Raw genomic sequence first — 16,256 nt, 5'->3', positions numbered from 1 at the left:
TCCATCCTTAAACCATTACATTAATCCAACAATGCAGTCTCATAGCCTTCATTTACTGCACTCTCTAAGTTGACAAATACACCTTGACAGAGTAATTTACATGTAAAAAATTTATCAGTGCTAAACCCCCTACACGGAAAACTCTGGACTTATTGAATATCATAGATACTGAACTAATCATATGCCTAAACTTGAGACAATATATTTGATGTTTAGAAAACAAACCTAATGTAGCCTATAACAACGTACAGAGAATAGACAAGGTACCAGAAGGTCATCTTACAAAAATTAAACATAAAAGCAAAGGGAAGTGACTCAATTCTGTGTTGCTACAGAAGCAGAAGTCAGATGATGATATCATTACAGTTCACTTTGTCCAGTGATGTCATGACATGTCAGGAATGGTATGCACGTCTGTCTGGTGTTCTTTCTTTCTCTCACTTTTGCCACATTTACTTTCTGAGGCTTGTTTAATTTTTTCTGTCAGCTGTCATGTGTGCACTCAGTGATTTCCTGTTTCATCAAACCCTTTAATCATCAGCCTCCACAGAAAATGCCAAGATATTTTCTCATTCATGCCCATGTCATTCCTCTCACCCTCTTCCCTCTGCTCTGGGCGGAGTGGAGGAGAAGGCATGTGAAGAAATTCCTCACTCTGTCCAGACCGCTTCTTTTCCCTCTCCCAAATAAGGACGCACATTGCAATACAGGGAAACGAGAGAGGAAGGGAGGGGCAGAAAACGGTGGAGAGAGAGAGAGACTCCAAAAAAAGTCATGACCTTTTATGGATGTGGTTACCTCCTCTTTTGCCATTCTAGCTCTTGTCCTTCACTCCCTCTCGTTCTCATGCTCCGGCTCGCTCTCGGTGAAGTCATTTCCATGAAGGTGGCACTCCCTGAGCTTGGACCCTGAACTCTGTCATAAAGAGGAAGAGATTCTCTTTTATATAAACACACAGTTTGTGTGCACCACAGAATACGCATTTCCATATCAAGACTACTGAACAGGGTTTCTACACATAAACTGGTAAGTACTTTACATATAAACCCACGTACAGCTATGTTAAAATGATTTTGTAAGGAATAAATATGTAATATAAACCAAGGTAGAGTCAGAGTGAACAAGAGAGTAAGAACGACACAGAAAGAAAGAAAGTATTTAGAGATGTTTTAGTGGTCTATAGCCAAGAATGAAGAAATCCCGTGATCTTAGTTTGTTCTCTGATGAATGCCTCTGCCTCTTTTCACATGTTCTGTGTCTGTAAAGTTTTTTTATTGGCAGCAGCTGATGACATGTTGCAAGCTCTCTCTGTCTTTCACATGCACGCATATTTTCAAACTGCATCTTACAAAACGGAATAATAATCTGGCTACATGACGCACATGTTTTTTCACTGCAAATGAGGGTTGTCCTTATTACTCCCCTCTCTCTCTTTTGTGAGATTCAAGTGAGAGTATCAGATCTCTGCAAAAATGCTTTTGGTTCTGAAACCAGTTCCTCTAATAGCCTCTGGTTTCCTGTGTTTGAAGACTAAGTGTTAGTGGATAATTTTTTGATTTGACAAACCATAACTAGACTGAATATCACATAAAGTCATTCTTAATTATTTGTCCCTGCTTTTACCATTCAGAAGTGTTTGCTTACATACCACACCTTATCCTCAGCTAATATTATTGAAGAGGGAGTCGTAGAGTTGCATGATATCGAGCCTAAAGCCAAACATCAGATAAGGTGAAAATTCTTACGCAATCTGAGATATGAGGAAAGAAAGGACAGTTTAGTAACTCAGTAAGATTGCATCAGAGACTCCAGGTGTGCTTGTGTGTGTAGTCATACATGGCCCAACAGATGGTGTTCTACGGCTTACAAATAAAGGAAATGCTCACCGGATGTGAACAAATTGAACTGTGATATGCACAGTTTTTTCATCAAGACAAAGGAACACACACACACACACTCTCACAACACAACACAACACACCTCCAAACATGGGCAGGGCAAGATGTAACTTGTCATTGTGCATATTCACCCATAGCAGCGATGTCTGAGTTTAGACAGGGATGTATGTAAATAAAATATTTGTGAATGTCTGGAATTAAAACAATTTCATAGATAGCTGTGGAATCAGAGTGCAACAAACTAGAAAAAGGAGGAAACGGCAGGAAAATTGCAAGACAGAGCGTATGCTTTTTATGATTGAATTTTAGAAGGAGTCAACTGGAAGACTCTTCACTGACTAGCAAACAGGCCACAATTTTCCTTAGTTGATGAGGGTTGGACTTTGACAAATCTATCTTCGAGTTTTAGCTTGTATCTCTCTTTCTATCTGTATGAGTTTGCCTATACTGTTGTGTTTGCATTTTAGTTCATGATGTGGTGCCTGAAACAGTAATGAATTCAAATGAAGGCCTGATAAATCCAATATAACAGCTGAAAGGTCGTAAGGACATGTTGACACAGAAGCAAGTTGCAGCATTTTTAAAACTCAGTGGTCATCAGTTTCTGATTAAAATCTGAGATGTCCGTCTCTTTGCTAGTTCAGAGGTTGTGTTGCTACATGCTCGGTTAAGTACATGTTATGTCTAAAGATACACTTCAGTGAACAGTGCATTCAATCTGCATTGAAATGTGTTTTTTTTTTTTTCATGGTATTCGTCACAGTTAGATATTCCTTACAAAGCTCAATCCTCTGCCTACAGATTCAGTCTTTTTAACAGTAAAACCAAACCTGCCTGAACAGATCATGCAAAATAGCGAGGCAGCTTAAAAACACAAAGAACACATCTGCTTATTCTTGTACAGGTTTGGTCCAGTGTTATCGTTCATAAAAACTAATAAGGGGTGTGTTTTCTCAGTCAAAATGGCAAATAAAGGTCCATCCTATGGTCTGAGTCGCGAGGTGCAGAGCAAGATTGACAAGAAGTACGATCCAGATCTGGAGGAGCGGCTGGTGGAGTGGATAGTCGCTCAGTGTGGGGATTCTGTAGGAAGACCTCAACCTGGAAAACAAGGCTTTCAGCAGTGGCTTAAGGATGGATGTGTAAGTCACCACAGTCAATGTGTATCTGAGAAAACATTCAAGTTTTATATCTTTATATCTGGAAATCATTAAATTATACAAGGTTACATTATAAAAGTCTTTGTAATGTCACCACAACCGTTTCAAAATTATAATCATCTCTTTTTCGGTTCCTTCTTTGTAGGTTTTATGTGAGCTGATTAACAGTCTCCATAAGGATTCAAAGCCTGTGAAAAAGATCCAAGCTTCTGGAATGGCTTTTAAACAGATGGAGCAGATCTCTCAGTTCCTTGGTGCTGCTGAACGCTATGGAGTCACCAAGTCTGACATGTTTCAAACTGTTGACCTCTGGGAGGGTGAGCGCCTGTTCTCACATCATGTGTTCTTAAAGTCAACAATTGATTCGTCACAATTGATTCGTTACAATTAAAGTCAACAATTGATTCGTCTGAATCAGGAACTGCCAAAAATGGCAATCATTTGTTGATCTTCATGTTTGTGTGTGGGTAGGTAAGGACCTTGCCGCTGTACAAATGACGCTGATGTCATTGGGGAGTCTGGCTGTTACTAAGGGTGATGGCTGTTACCGCGGTGACCCCAGTTGGTTTCACAAGTGAGTGTTGTTGTAGTTTCCTCTTCCTGTTCGCAAAACGAACCGGCTGCCCCGGCACCATAGCAACCAGATAACAAAAACAAGCCACTGTACTGGCCGATTTGCAGCTGTGGTTTATCGTCATAGCAACATGATTACAAACACTTATTGGCCAGACATTTTTAATGTATCCAGAATGGGATCAGGAAACACAGATAAGTGTATGTCTCACAGAAATATGGTATTATAAAACTTTACAAAAGAAAAGATGGCTATAAACAAACAGCAGTTATAAACAAATATAACTTCATTGGCAGCCAAGAGTAAAAGTTGCTTAAAAGTTTGGGGCCGATGAAATGCTCGCCATGTAACATTGTAAAACAGTAACATTGTTTAAAATTATTAAAATATAAAATAACTGGATTCTATTTTAATATTCAAAATGTAATTTATTCCTGTGATGGAAAAACTGAATTTCCAGTCTTCAGTGTCACATGATCCTTCAGAAATCATTCTAATATGCTGATTTGCTGATCAAGAAACATTTCTTATACATTACCAATGTTAAAACCAGTTTTGCTACTTAACATTTTTGTGGAAACTGTAATACATTTTTTTTTTATTCTTTGATTAATAGAAAGTTCAAAAGAACAATGCTTTTCTAAACCAAATAGAAATCTTTTGTAACATTCTAAATGTTTATACTGTCAACTTTTGATCAATTTAGCTCATCCTTACTGAACAAAAGTATTAATTTCTTTTAAAAAAAATCTCACTGACCTCAAACTTTTGAACGGTAGACCACTGTATGTGTGTGTACTGAATTGTTTGTTTTAATCTTTACATCAGGAAAGCCCAGGAGAACAAGAGAGAGTTCTCTGAGGATCAGCTGAAAGAGGGTCAGAGTGTAATCGGCCTACAGATGGGCACTAACAAAGGGGCATCACAGGCAGGCATGAGTTATGGTCGACCTCGACAGATCTTAAACAACAAATAAAGACCTGACAACCAGTGATCTATCTTTCTTGGCTCATCAGCGGAGTGGTCCAGAAGTATAGTCTCACTTAAACCTTCAGCAAACCCCAGCTGGACAACAACAATGAACAGAACACAGCTTAAACCAAAGTTTACAAACACATTGTATAATTTCAACCTAAAACTTGCCTCAGTAACCAACCATTCCCCACATATGACATCCAATACATTCCACTAGAATCAAGTCTGCCTTAAATTCTATTAGGGCGCAGACCGACATACATTCCATTATTCTATTACATACATTCCAAAGAAATGCATTCTGCTGCACTCCATGGAAACAAACTGAATGTAAATGGAATTCGGCCTTGCACAGTCAGTTGTTTGTCTTGTCTTTCTGTGGATCTGATTTGTATGATGTGCTCCAAATTCGCTCTACATCCCTGATCTACAAATCAACATGAATCTAGGGCCTTTCATTGATATGTTAATACATTGTACATGAGTCACTAATAATTGATTTTGCTAATAAAATTCAGTTACATTTTGAAATCCCCTTGTGTTCATTTGTGTTCTAGCCTTGGCTTAGTTTCTTTGCCACTGAGAGCTATGTAAAAATGTTGGCAGTTACAGATGCCAGATAACAGTTTTTCTCTCACCCTTTTAATCCCAACAGATTTTTCACTTTCTCTCTTTATCCAGTCTGTGCTTTCTGCTTTTAGTGACAACATCCTTGTTTTAGTTGCGAAATAAAGAAAACTGAATTTTGAAGAAGAAACTGGGTTCAGGAATCAGGGTTATGTATATGTATATAGTTTTTGCTGTTCCCGTTTTGCCTGTGTTCCTTAGTCATTAATTTCTGAACAAAATAACTTTAACTTATCTTGCCAGTATTATTATTATTATATGGATCTGAACATGGACACTGCTAAAAGCAGATTTAAATAAACTAGAAGTGTTCCAAATGCGTTGTCTGCGATGAATACTAGGCGTCTCTTTATGTGACCGACTTTGAAATGACAATATCAGACTTAGGTGTGAGAATCAGCCAACAGTCGAAAAAGAAATCCAACAGCGCAGGCTGCAGTGGTTTGGTGACGTATGCTGAATGAACGAATGGTGGCAGCGGCCTGCAAACTGGAAGGTTTGAAAAATGGCACCCAAGAAAAACTGGGCAAAACTGATCAAGACTGACCTTAAAAACAAACAACTTAGCCTCCCTGATGCCAAATATAAATCCTTTAACCGCCAAGACTGGAAAACATTGTATAAAACTTTCGTGAGCCAGCGGCTCCTACAGCAGCTTATTGGCTTCAGGATAAACCGTCTAAGCGTTTGCTAACGGCTGAAGAAGAATAACAGGTGAGCCGGAGGATAGCACAAGATTCATCATCTCATGTTTCTCAGAAAGCTTTGTCAAGAGTAGCCTACCATCAATAAAATAGCGCTATCGTAAAAACAATAGCCGTGTATCGATTCTATCGCGTCTCTCAGAAATCAGTTTTGTCAAAAGTTGGCTGCTATCAACTAAAACACATCTCTACTATTTGACATATGTATTTAAATGTTTAAAACATGATTTGATAAATGAATGAATGCAAACTATATGAATGAAATGAAGTGCGATAGAGCAAGTCAAACAGTCGTGTTACCGTCTCTGTGCGTCTCTCTGAAACATACACAATTAAAAAATTTTAAAAATAACGGTTATGTGCAGTGTATGTCTTACAAAGCTCTCTTGGCTTATGGAAGCAAGAATACAGGTACATCTCTACAACGATGGATTTCGGGTTTAGGTCGGGTTTGGTATAAATTTTTACAGTACCGGTCGGGTTTGGGTCGGGTAAAATGATCTTGGTTATGGACAGGGCTCGGGCTTCAGTTTAAAGCCCGTGTAGACCTCTACTCTGAACTCTATTCGATTTTGTGTGTGTTTTACTACATGACTCAAGACCGAACCGAAAGACAAGATTTTTTTGCTGCATTTTTTCTTTATTCCCCTTATGGATTTACCTGCCATCCAGCTACTCTGCCTAAAGCAGAAGGACCATTCCCTGGAGGACCACACGAGGAATTTTCTCTGTCTGGTGTGCCTCACACACAACCTGGACCTCTCGCTCTGCATTTTCTACTACACCAGCCTCAGCGAGCAGTCCAAGGCATTTCTGCCCATCGATGGTCCTCATGAAATTTTTACTGTCTATGTGGAGTGGGTGCTGGCGAACTGTGAATTGTCTTTCGTCGTCTGCCCAGCGGAAGAGGACATCGCCAGCACCACTCCAAATCCTGAGCCCAGCCAGCCGCCTCACTCACTCTGCACGGAGCCTAACCCTTTCGCACGTAAGTTTTAAATATTCTGGCTGACCCCCCAGCGTGAGTTTTTTGAAGCGACCGTTATTTAGAACGTATCACTTTATGGTTTCCATGGTGACGCGTCATTGCTTGTTATGTGACACCGCAGCACTGTATGAATGATGATCTGCTTTCATTTAATTTTTCCTTTGTTATTCAAAATATTCACAAATTTGTTGACTATAGCATGAAATATCTAATATTCCGATTGACAAATATGTGCAAGTGGATGTGTTTTGCAGTTTAAACACCTTTATAACGACCATGTTAGTTGAGCCATATGGCGATGGGCGCCGCCATGTTAGTTTGCGCCGCACAGAGAATCGGATCTGTTGGATTTACAACCCGTGAATTTATCCACTTCTCCCGAAATACATGAAAGTAAGTGAGTCGGTGAACTGGGGAAGAACAGAGTAAGCTTTAAAGTTACTTTCACAATGTGTATCTGATATGAATAAAACGTGTTGTCTAATTATAATGAAAAGGGTTGTTATTTCCGCTTCTATAGACACCATTTTGTATTTTACAAACTCTAAATATATTGTTTTGTTAGTACTCGTGTGTATTTAAATGTCTGAAATCTACAATAAACATTATTTGGTTGAAAACACTGCATATATGTAATATATGAAAAGCGCTGCGCGCGTCCGTCTCTGGTTTAGCGCCAGCCAAAGCGCGCACGCACATTTGAATTTGGCAGTTGATCACGCGATGCACTGAACGTTCTAATCACACCGGTGTGATCGTACGCTCCAGGGGCCAGACAAGACTGATCACACCGGTGTGATCGTACGTGTTAAAGGGCTAAAGCCCAAAGTATACTTTGGCCATCCGCGTCCGTGCACCGTCCACATGATGTAATTTTTGCCATCAGGAGGATCCGCAGATGTCCGCAAACCCCATCCACGTGCAGCCCAATTATTGAGAGCACGCGGACGGTCCATGTACAGCGGTCCATGTACAGCAGCGCATGTGCGAGTGACTTGAGTGCTTGAAAACAAAATCCACTAGATAGTGTGCACATGCCAAATGCGTCTTTCCACACTCACAGCCAAAGGAGTATATTTTGAAAGGCTCACACACTCAACTGTACGCGAGATGGAGCAGAATGCTGAAAATGAAATATACCCGGGCCTTAAGCCAGAGCCCACCGCAGACAAAGAGCCTAGCCTGCTGTGATGCCAAAGCCAGAGCAGATGCCTACGACCACCGTCACCCCAGAGCCTGCACTTGACGACGAGTCTGACCAGGTGTGTGAGTCGCCTACATCATCTATCTGTTTGGGATTGCTCGTGGGGTACAAGGGAATGGTTAATACCCTAGTCTCCAGTTTCTGCCGATCCCGCCCAGCTCCAAGTTTCCTGAATCTCCGCTGGTTCCACCCAGCTCCAAGTCTCAAGCCTCTCCAATGGTTCTGCCCAGCTCCAAGTTTCCTGAGTCTCCGCTGGTTCCACCCAGCTCCAAGTCTCAAGCCTCTCCAATGGTTCTGCCCAGCTCCAAGTTTCCTGAGTCTCCGCTGGTTCCACCCAGCTCCAAGTCTCAAGCCTCTCCAATGGTTCTGCCCAGCTCCAAGTTTCCTGAGTCTCCGCTGGTTCCACCCAGCCTCCCTCTCCCCACCTCCTCTACCAAAGACAGCCAGTCCTTTGGGCCTGCCTCCGCTGGTTCCCTTCACTCTGCTGCGTGGATCTGACTTGGGTCTTCCAGTCTCCAGCTCCACCTTGGCAAGGAGATCCCCTGGCTCCGCCATCAGCCGTCAACCCCTTTACTCTACCTCAGCCATCTGACCAGTTGGCTGCACCTTGGCTCCTTCCTCACTTGGCTCCACCTGGGGCTGACATCTGTATGCTTAATCGGGCTCCCTCATCCCTCCAGCTTCACCTTGGTCAGTCATCACTCTGCCTACGCCATGGACTTCCAGTCCTTCGGCTGCACTACCTCCCTCCTCATATCCTGATTTTGCAGAGTTAGACGTGTTCCTGGGTCAACATATTTTGTTGATCCTGGAACAACATTCCTGTCGGAAAATTTAATTCTAACCATTTCCATACCCCTAAACCTTACCCTACCCATATGTTATCCCTAAAATCAGAGGGAAATGATAGATGAATAAAACTGATGTAGAAGCATCTAAACCTGGTTGTAAGCCTAAACGACGTAAACTGTAAAAGTGTCCCTCAAATCTGATTGGTTGACTGGAATGTTGTTCCAGGATCAACAAAGTTGTTGATCAAGTAACATGCTGCACGTGGTAAAATCAGGTTCTGCGGTTTCTCCTGCCACCAGCTCCTCTTGTTTCCGGCACTTCACCAGCCACTCATCCAGGAGGAGGGTGGTGGTGGTCACGGTAATGTCAGGGTTATGCCTATGTCGGTTTAGTTTCACCGTGTTTTGGTTTAGTTTTCCCTGTTCCCGTTTTGCCTGTGTTTCTTGGTCATTAGTTTCTGATTAATCCCGCAACCGTAATTAACTCTCCCTGTATTTTTAAGCCCTTAGTTTCCTCATTTCTTTTTTCTGTCTTGTTTATGTTGTTGTGTAGTTGCTGTTCTCATTCTCCTGCGTATTCTTCTTGTTTATTAAAAGACCCTGAACTGTGCATGTTTTACTACACATGACAGAAACAGAGGGAGTGAGACAGAGGCAGATCTTAGATGTGAAAACTGACTGGAATGCCACAGCAATTGCAAAATGCTATAAAACATGGGGAAAATTGTACTCGGAGTTTGAGGGTGGGGTCCAGCTTTTTCCCCTACAATCATTATTTTTCTCAGTCAGACCAGTAGTACCATGGCAACAATGTGCACAAAATAATTAACTCATGGACATGAGAGTAAAGAGATTTTTATCTGATCCTGACTAACACACACATACAGTACCAGTCAAAAGTTTACAAACAATTACTCTAAATCTACTCTAATTCTTTATTAATTCTTTCCCTCTACTTTTTAAAATAATTCTATAAAACCATAAAATAAAATAAATGGATGGCATGGGAATTATGTAAGGATAGAGAGCTACACAAATCAATACTATCTTTATTTCTTTGGTCTAGATTATATCTCTGCACACTCTTCATTCTCTCAATCAACAAGAGGTGCATCATGTGATACCTATTAAAAAGTATTGAAGGAGTCCATATGTATGAAGGAGCTCTCCACTCTCTGAACCATTTCCATAAACAAAAAATTGTAACAAAAATTTCAGTTTCTTTAAACTGAAATTTTGGTTTAAAGGATTTTATATGTTAGCACAAATTATATTTGTTTCCATGCCTTCACACGGTTTTCAAGATCATTATAAACAAATGTTCAGTCAAGTGTGTCCAAACATTTGACTGGTAGGGTATATTTGCACACTCAAATACAGATATATACTCACACATACTGTAAACACACTGATCAATGTCCACTCATTAGCATACCTCCTAAAACAAAGCCAAACACACCTAATCCACAACAGTCTCTGAATTAAAGTCTGCATGAAATGGAAATTCATCCTGTTATTGATGTTATTAATCCAATCTATCCATGCATTGTTATTATTATTATTTAATTATTTTTAATCAAAATCTAATTTTTCAGTCTTCTGGTGAAATTACAGACAAGATCTTATTTAGATCTGCCTCCATCCAATCAACAATTGATGGATTGAACAAGTCTTTTTTGATCATCTGTTTCACCCGGATGTACATCACAATATGGATGATAAGATCTGTTGCTACTTCCATTACATTACAACTTTAAACTGACATCCATATATAAAAAAAGGTTTGATATAGAGTAGTCCTGAATGTATACATCAAGTCACATTATGACCCTGAGTATTTTGACATGATGAGTTTTTGTCTAAATGTTTTATTTTTAGGGGGGTGCAGGAAAAAATCGTTTGTAACTAAAATAACACTATTCTCAGAAGCGCATAGAATGACATTGTGATCAATACAAAATAAATAAACAAGAAAAACACATCTGATAACTCTATAACTCTTAACATGTATTACTGACATCCCTTCACCCTCCCCTTCCTTCCTTCTCTACATCCTGCCTTCACACTTCCTAGTCTGTCCGTCATATGATTTAACATACGTCTCTGGTGGCTCAGCAGATAACCAGAATTACATAACAAAAACATTCCAATGGCATTCATGTTAAAACAACAACAACAACAACTTCCAGAACAAAAACCCACAGGCTAAGAAGGAACATTAATAACGGGAAAATATAATGATTATGACTTTTGTGGTTGATGCTTAATCAAACAGAACAAAAGTATTTTTCATGCAACTTAATGACTTGTTATGACCACTGTGAAAACAACAAGAATCATGTGGTAAGGGTGTTAACAATAAGCATGAACACATTATCTATCCTATGCTGCCCCCTGCTGTTATACTCAGTGACAGCAACATGCCTCATACCACCAATCTAAAAAAGCAGTCTATGAAAAAATAAGAATGCTTGGGACGGAAATGACTAAAGGTTGACTAACCAATTTTTAGCCGTGTTTTTGGTACAACCAACAAGTTACTATTGGATGTTCAGAGCGATTTTGCTGGAGTAAATTTATTCAACAAATTGGAAAGGTACATTGGGCCAGTACCATGAAGACATTAAAAAAACTAATAAGAGGATCTTGAATCTCTTCAGTTCTGAATGATACAGGCAGCCAGTTTCTCATTTTAGGCGAGTTAGCTTTTGTGTTGCTGCATTCTGAACTCTTTGTAAGTGTTTAATAGAGCTCTTTGGTAACCCAGCAAACAACCTACAACTCTTTGGTAACCCAGTTGTAAACCTACAACTTCAATCAGTCACCAACAGAGGATGCTGTTGCCCTTGGCTGAACCTTCATGAAGAATAAACATTTCATCATTACAAATCATCAAGTAAATACATGCTTACTGAGCTAAAGACATTTGTATTTGATTGTCAATTACTTACCTTGATATTGTAATCGCTATGTTTGCTGTTAATTTGTATTTTACATTAAAATGTGTGGGCCATCAGCATACCATATATTATATGGGCAGACTACACATCTAGCACAAGTAGGCTACATCAGGTATGCATTACAGCTTCAGTTAATCAATACCCTCTGAGAAGCATAAAATAACTGTATTCAGATGTTGAATAAATTATGCACAGCGAGCTAGAATACATACAGCTGTGCTCAAAAGTTTACATAACATTTTGCAGATTCTGCAAGGGGTAATTATTTTTACAAAATAAGAGGGATCATGCAAAGTGTGTGTTATTTTTCATTTAGCAATGTGCTGAATAAGATATTTTGCATAAAAGATGTTTACATATAGTCAAAAAATAGCTGAATTTATAAAAATGAACCATTCAAAAATGTACATACCCTTGATTCTTAATACTGTGTGTGGTTACCTGGATGATCCACGACAGTTTTTTTTGTTTTGTGATGGTTGTTCATGAGTCTCTTGTTTGTCCTGAACAGTTAAACTGCCCAATATTCTTCAGAAAATCCTTCAGGTCCTGCAAATTCTTCAGTTTTCCAGCATCTTTTGCATATTTGAACCCTCAGTAGTGACTGTGTGATTTTGAGATCCGTCTTTTCACACTGAGGACAACTGAGGGACTCAAACACAACTATTAAAAAAGGTTCAAACATTCACTGATGCTCCAGAAGAAAACATCATGCATTAAGATGAAGATGTCCAAAATTGTCTTATTTTGTTTAAATATCTATTTTTTTCATTTAGTACTTCCCATCAGAAGCTACAGAAGATACTCACATGTTTCCCTGAAGACAAATTAAGTAAAATTTAATGATGTTCAAATTCAAAAAGTTTTCACCCCCTGGGTCTTAATGCATCATGTTTTCTTCTGAAGCATCAGTGAATGTTTGAACCTTTTTTAATAGTTGTGTTTGAGTCCCTCGGTTGTCCTCAGTGTCAAAAGATGGATCTCAAAATCACACAGTCACTGCTGGAAAAGATGCTGGAAAACTGAAGAATTTGCAGGACCTGGAGGATTTTTCTGAAGAAAGTTGGTCTGTTTAACTGTTCAGGACAAACAAGAGACTCGTGAACAACCATCACAAAACAAGCAAACAGTCGTAGATCATCCAGGTAACCACACACAGTATTAAAAATCAAGGATATGAAATTTTTTGAACAGGTCATTTTTATAAATTCAGCTATTTTTTGACTATATGTAAACATATTTTATGCAAAATATCTTATTCAGCACAGTGCTAAATAAAAAATAACACACATTTTGCATGATCCCTCTTATTTTGTTTAAATAATTAACATGGGTATGTAAACTTTTGAGCAGGACTGTACTTTATACCCAAAAGCACGGGAAAGCCCCCTTTTAAATAGTTTTGCTCTACCAGTAAATCTCTGCTAAATAAATTTTACATATGTTTGTGATGCCCTTTAACTTTAAGTTCAACTTTTTTGTTTCTTTTTATTTAAATTATTGTTGTTTCAATGTATACTAATAAAATGTGAAAAATTGTGAAATGTGCTAAGAACTTGTGGTTGAAATTCTGTAATTTTGAAAGTTCAAACCCCAGTGCAAACAAATATTGATGTTGCACCATGACATTTCTAGTGAAATGCTACAAACAGTTTGGAAAGACCCATTTCTAATTCAGCATGACGCAATGTCCCCACATAGCGAGCTCCCTGTAGAAATACACAGGCCTACTAAAGAACTAATCTGTACCGCACAAAGAAAAGAAATTAAAAGTAGTGTGAAAAATTGTTAAAGCGATGTTCAACACATCACATATATTATAACAAGCATTCTTTCTCCCCCCCCCCACACACAAACGCGCGCACGTAATAAATAAAATACTAAATAAATAACGCTGTTTCCTATCAAGAATTAAATCAACCATCACCGAAAAACTGCAGTCACAACAGCAACAGGACCCAGCAAAAATTAATTCATCATCTTTTTAACAGTCGAGAGTAAAATTGGCATGCTTACACGTAAGTTAGTAAATAAACCGCATAACTTACCTTTAACGTTATGTAAAATGAAAGCGTATGATGCAAACACTGAACCTACTCCAAACGGGTTTCTTCCGTTCGGAGCTAAACTAATATGTCTTAAGCGTGTAACGTTAAGTAAAAAAAAAAAAAAAGAAAAAAGAAAAAGAGGCCGCCATAGAAGCGCCAGTCACACAAAAAGTTTATTTCCGGCAAACACCAGACAAAACCTGCAGACCATAGTTCGTCATTTTTATTTCATTGTGTTTTTAGTTAATAATGGCCTGATTTATTCTAATCGTTCCGCCTTTTTAGAGAGAATAGGCTATATATAATAATCTACTTATAAAACGGTTAGTTCCTGTCCTTGATTCTGAACGGTTCTGTGTATCACTACACAACACCCTTAGCAACCACTCTTAGCAACGCAAACTGTATGTTCTCAATTGATATTGTTCAGTGAAGCTTACAGTATTATGTAGAAGAGTATTGAAAAAAAGAGAGCGAGTTTATTACCTGCATTCAGATTTAGCATTTTCCATCAGGTCAGTCCTATGTTCATAATAAAAAAAAATCTGTTTAAATGTCCAATGTATTATCTTGTCCTTTTAACAGTTAAGGGGTTTTCCCATGACTGACAGCGCTAGTCAAAGCTTTTGTCAGTTGCATCTTGTTCCGTGTTCACAACAATTCAGTCTTTTCGGTGTAAAAGTCTTCGCTACTGACTGACACACTCACAAAGACAGTCTTTGCCGCCATCTAATGGTGTAATAATGTGACTTCTGTTGCTGTTCACAGTCAGGGACTTTTTTTGTGGTGGAAGGAAGGATTTTAGTGAAAGTTTACATCATGAAAGTTGCGCTGATACATATTTTTTGCTTTAATATTTGTATCGTGTGGTAACCGTTTTATAAAAGCAATAAGGTACGAGAGGCTGCATGTGCTGTATCGTAAATAAGTCAAGGCTGAATTCTATTTGGCAAATAATCATTTTGAACTATTCGCAAATAATATTCATATGCATTAAAATATGCACAAATGATCTTCAACTAGATGGAACTGGAATAAATATTAAATATATAATATAAAAGATTAAATATTTTGACTGTTGCAATCCCAGTCGGACTTATGACCTGTAAAGCTGCCTGAATCATAAACACACACTGTTTGCTGTTGGCCAGAACTGAGCCTGGTTTCTTTTTTTTCTCCATTTTTATCACGTGTTGGTTACCTGATGTCACCTGATGGAGTTTGGGTTCCTTGCTGCTGTCGCCTTTGGCTTGCTTAGCTGGGGACACTTGATATTCAACAATGTTTTTGATCTGCTTGCATTGACACCCTTGTATGCGAACAGAACTGAGCTGGATGATAACATAACTGTTTTCTCCAGTGCTGATATAGATAAATTAACTAAATTAATAACTACTTTTTTTTACAACTGAATGAATCAATACTGAATTTACTTAAGCTGGACAATGACACAATTTTCTTTAAGAGCTGCTGTGCAGCCAAAATTATTTACCAGTTATCACTGTAAAGCTGCTTTGACACAATCTGCATTGTAAAAAGCGCTATATATAAATAAAGGTAACTTGACTTGACATGACAAACATACTTTTATTTGTTGTATTACTTAATTGTCTCATCACACTCAGTTACATCAATCGCATACATTTTCAATTCAAAACGGCCATATCTGAGAAAAAAGTAGAGTGCATCAATGGTCGGTTATTTGACATTTCTACAGGCATTTTGCTAAAACAGTTTACATTAAATGTTTCGCTATTTACATTTTACCTCACTCTTAACGCTAAACAGACACCTCGTGCTGGAATTCACGCCCTGCTACTTTGAACAGCAAATCCCGCTTACTTTGATTTGATTGGCCATCTCAAATCATTTTGACATTGACGAGGGCTGTTAGACCGCTGAGGCAGAGCAGCCTAAAAATTTTACTTTTAAACTTTTTGGTCATCCTAACAAAATACGATGATTTTTGATTGATTGGGACACTTTTTGCAATTGAGATGACTCACCCTACTTGTTGTCAGGGTGGAGTTCAAGCTGCTGATAGCAGAGCCTCATCTCATTTTGAGAATTATTTTTTAGTGTTGAGCTCATGAATCGCATCGTCATTTGTGAGTGTAATGTCACACTGGATGGCTCATCTTCCGCTCATCTTGAGTCACCATTTCATTGTTTTTGTCTTCTACTTTCTGATGAATAGCTGACGTGCTTGCTGGAGGTCAAGGTTGATATGCAGCTTTACTTGGAAATGCTCATTTCCCTTATTCCAGTGAATATTGTAGCTCTTGGTGAACAAGTTGATATGTGAGATTGTTGGATGAAAGATTTAC

At 38.7% G+C, this 16,256-nt stretch overlaps 2 protein-coding genes across 2 annotated transcripts in view; one reads left to right on the top strand and one right to left on the bottom strand.

The window, feature by feature from the left end:
* Positions 1–918, bottom strand: part of ftr84 (finTRIM family, member 84) — a 31,193-nt gene extending 30,275 nt beyond the window's left edge. Inside the window, exon 1 of the mRNA XM_048186957.1 lies at positions 799–918. The gene's annotated coding sequence lies outside the window, so the exon portion shown is untranslated. The remainder of the gene's footprint in view (positions 1–798) is intronic.
* tagln2 (transgelin 2) lies at positions 858–5,138 on the top strand. Its single transcript, XM_048186965.1, has 5 exons — positions 858–1,026; positions 2,856–3,040; positions 3,204–3,375; positions 3,530–3,632; positions 4,461–5,138. The coding sequence occupies exons 2-5, from the start codon at positions 2,861–2,863 to the stop codon at positions 4,606–4,608; spliced, it is 603 nt and encodes a 200-aa protein (XP_048042922.1). The 5' UTR covers positions 858–1,026; positions 2,856–2,860; the 3' UTR covers positions 4,609–5,138.
* The last annotated feature ends 11,118 nt before the right edge of the window (positions 5,139–16,256 follow it).

The sequence above is a fragment of the Megalobrama amblycephala genome, linkage group LG4 (assembly GCF_018812025.1).
Source record: "Megalobrama amblycephala isolate DHTTF-2021 linkage group LG4, ASM1881202v1, whole genome shotgun sequence".
NCBI lineage: Eukaryota > Metazoa > Chordata > Actinopteri > Cypriniformes > Xenocyprididae > Megalobrama > Megalobrama amblycephala.
Note: the sequence above shows the minus strand (reverse complement) of the source record. Positions and strands in the feature narration are given on the sequence as shown.

Coding starts and splice junctions, on each gene's coding strand:
- tagln2 (XM_048186965.1), top strand. CDS start 2,861: ATGGCAAATAAAGGTCCATCCTATGGTCTGAGTCGCGAGGTGCAGAGC. Junction 3,041..3,203: donor AGTGGCTTAAGGATGGATGT/GTAAGTCACCAC, acceptor CCTTCTTTGTAG/GTTTTATGTGAGCTGATTAA. Junction 3,633..4,460: donor GACCCCAGTTGGTTTCACAA/GTGAGTGTTGTT, acceptor TCTTTACATCAG/GAAAGCCCAGGAGAACAAGA.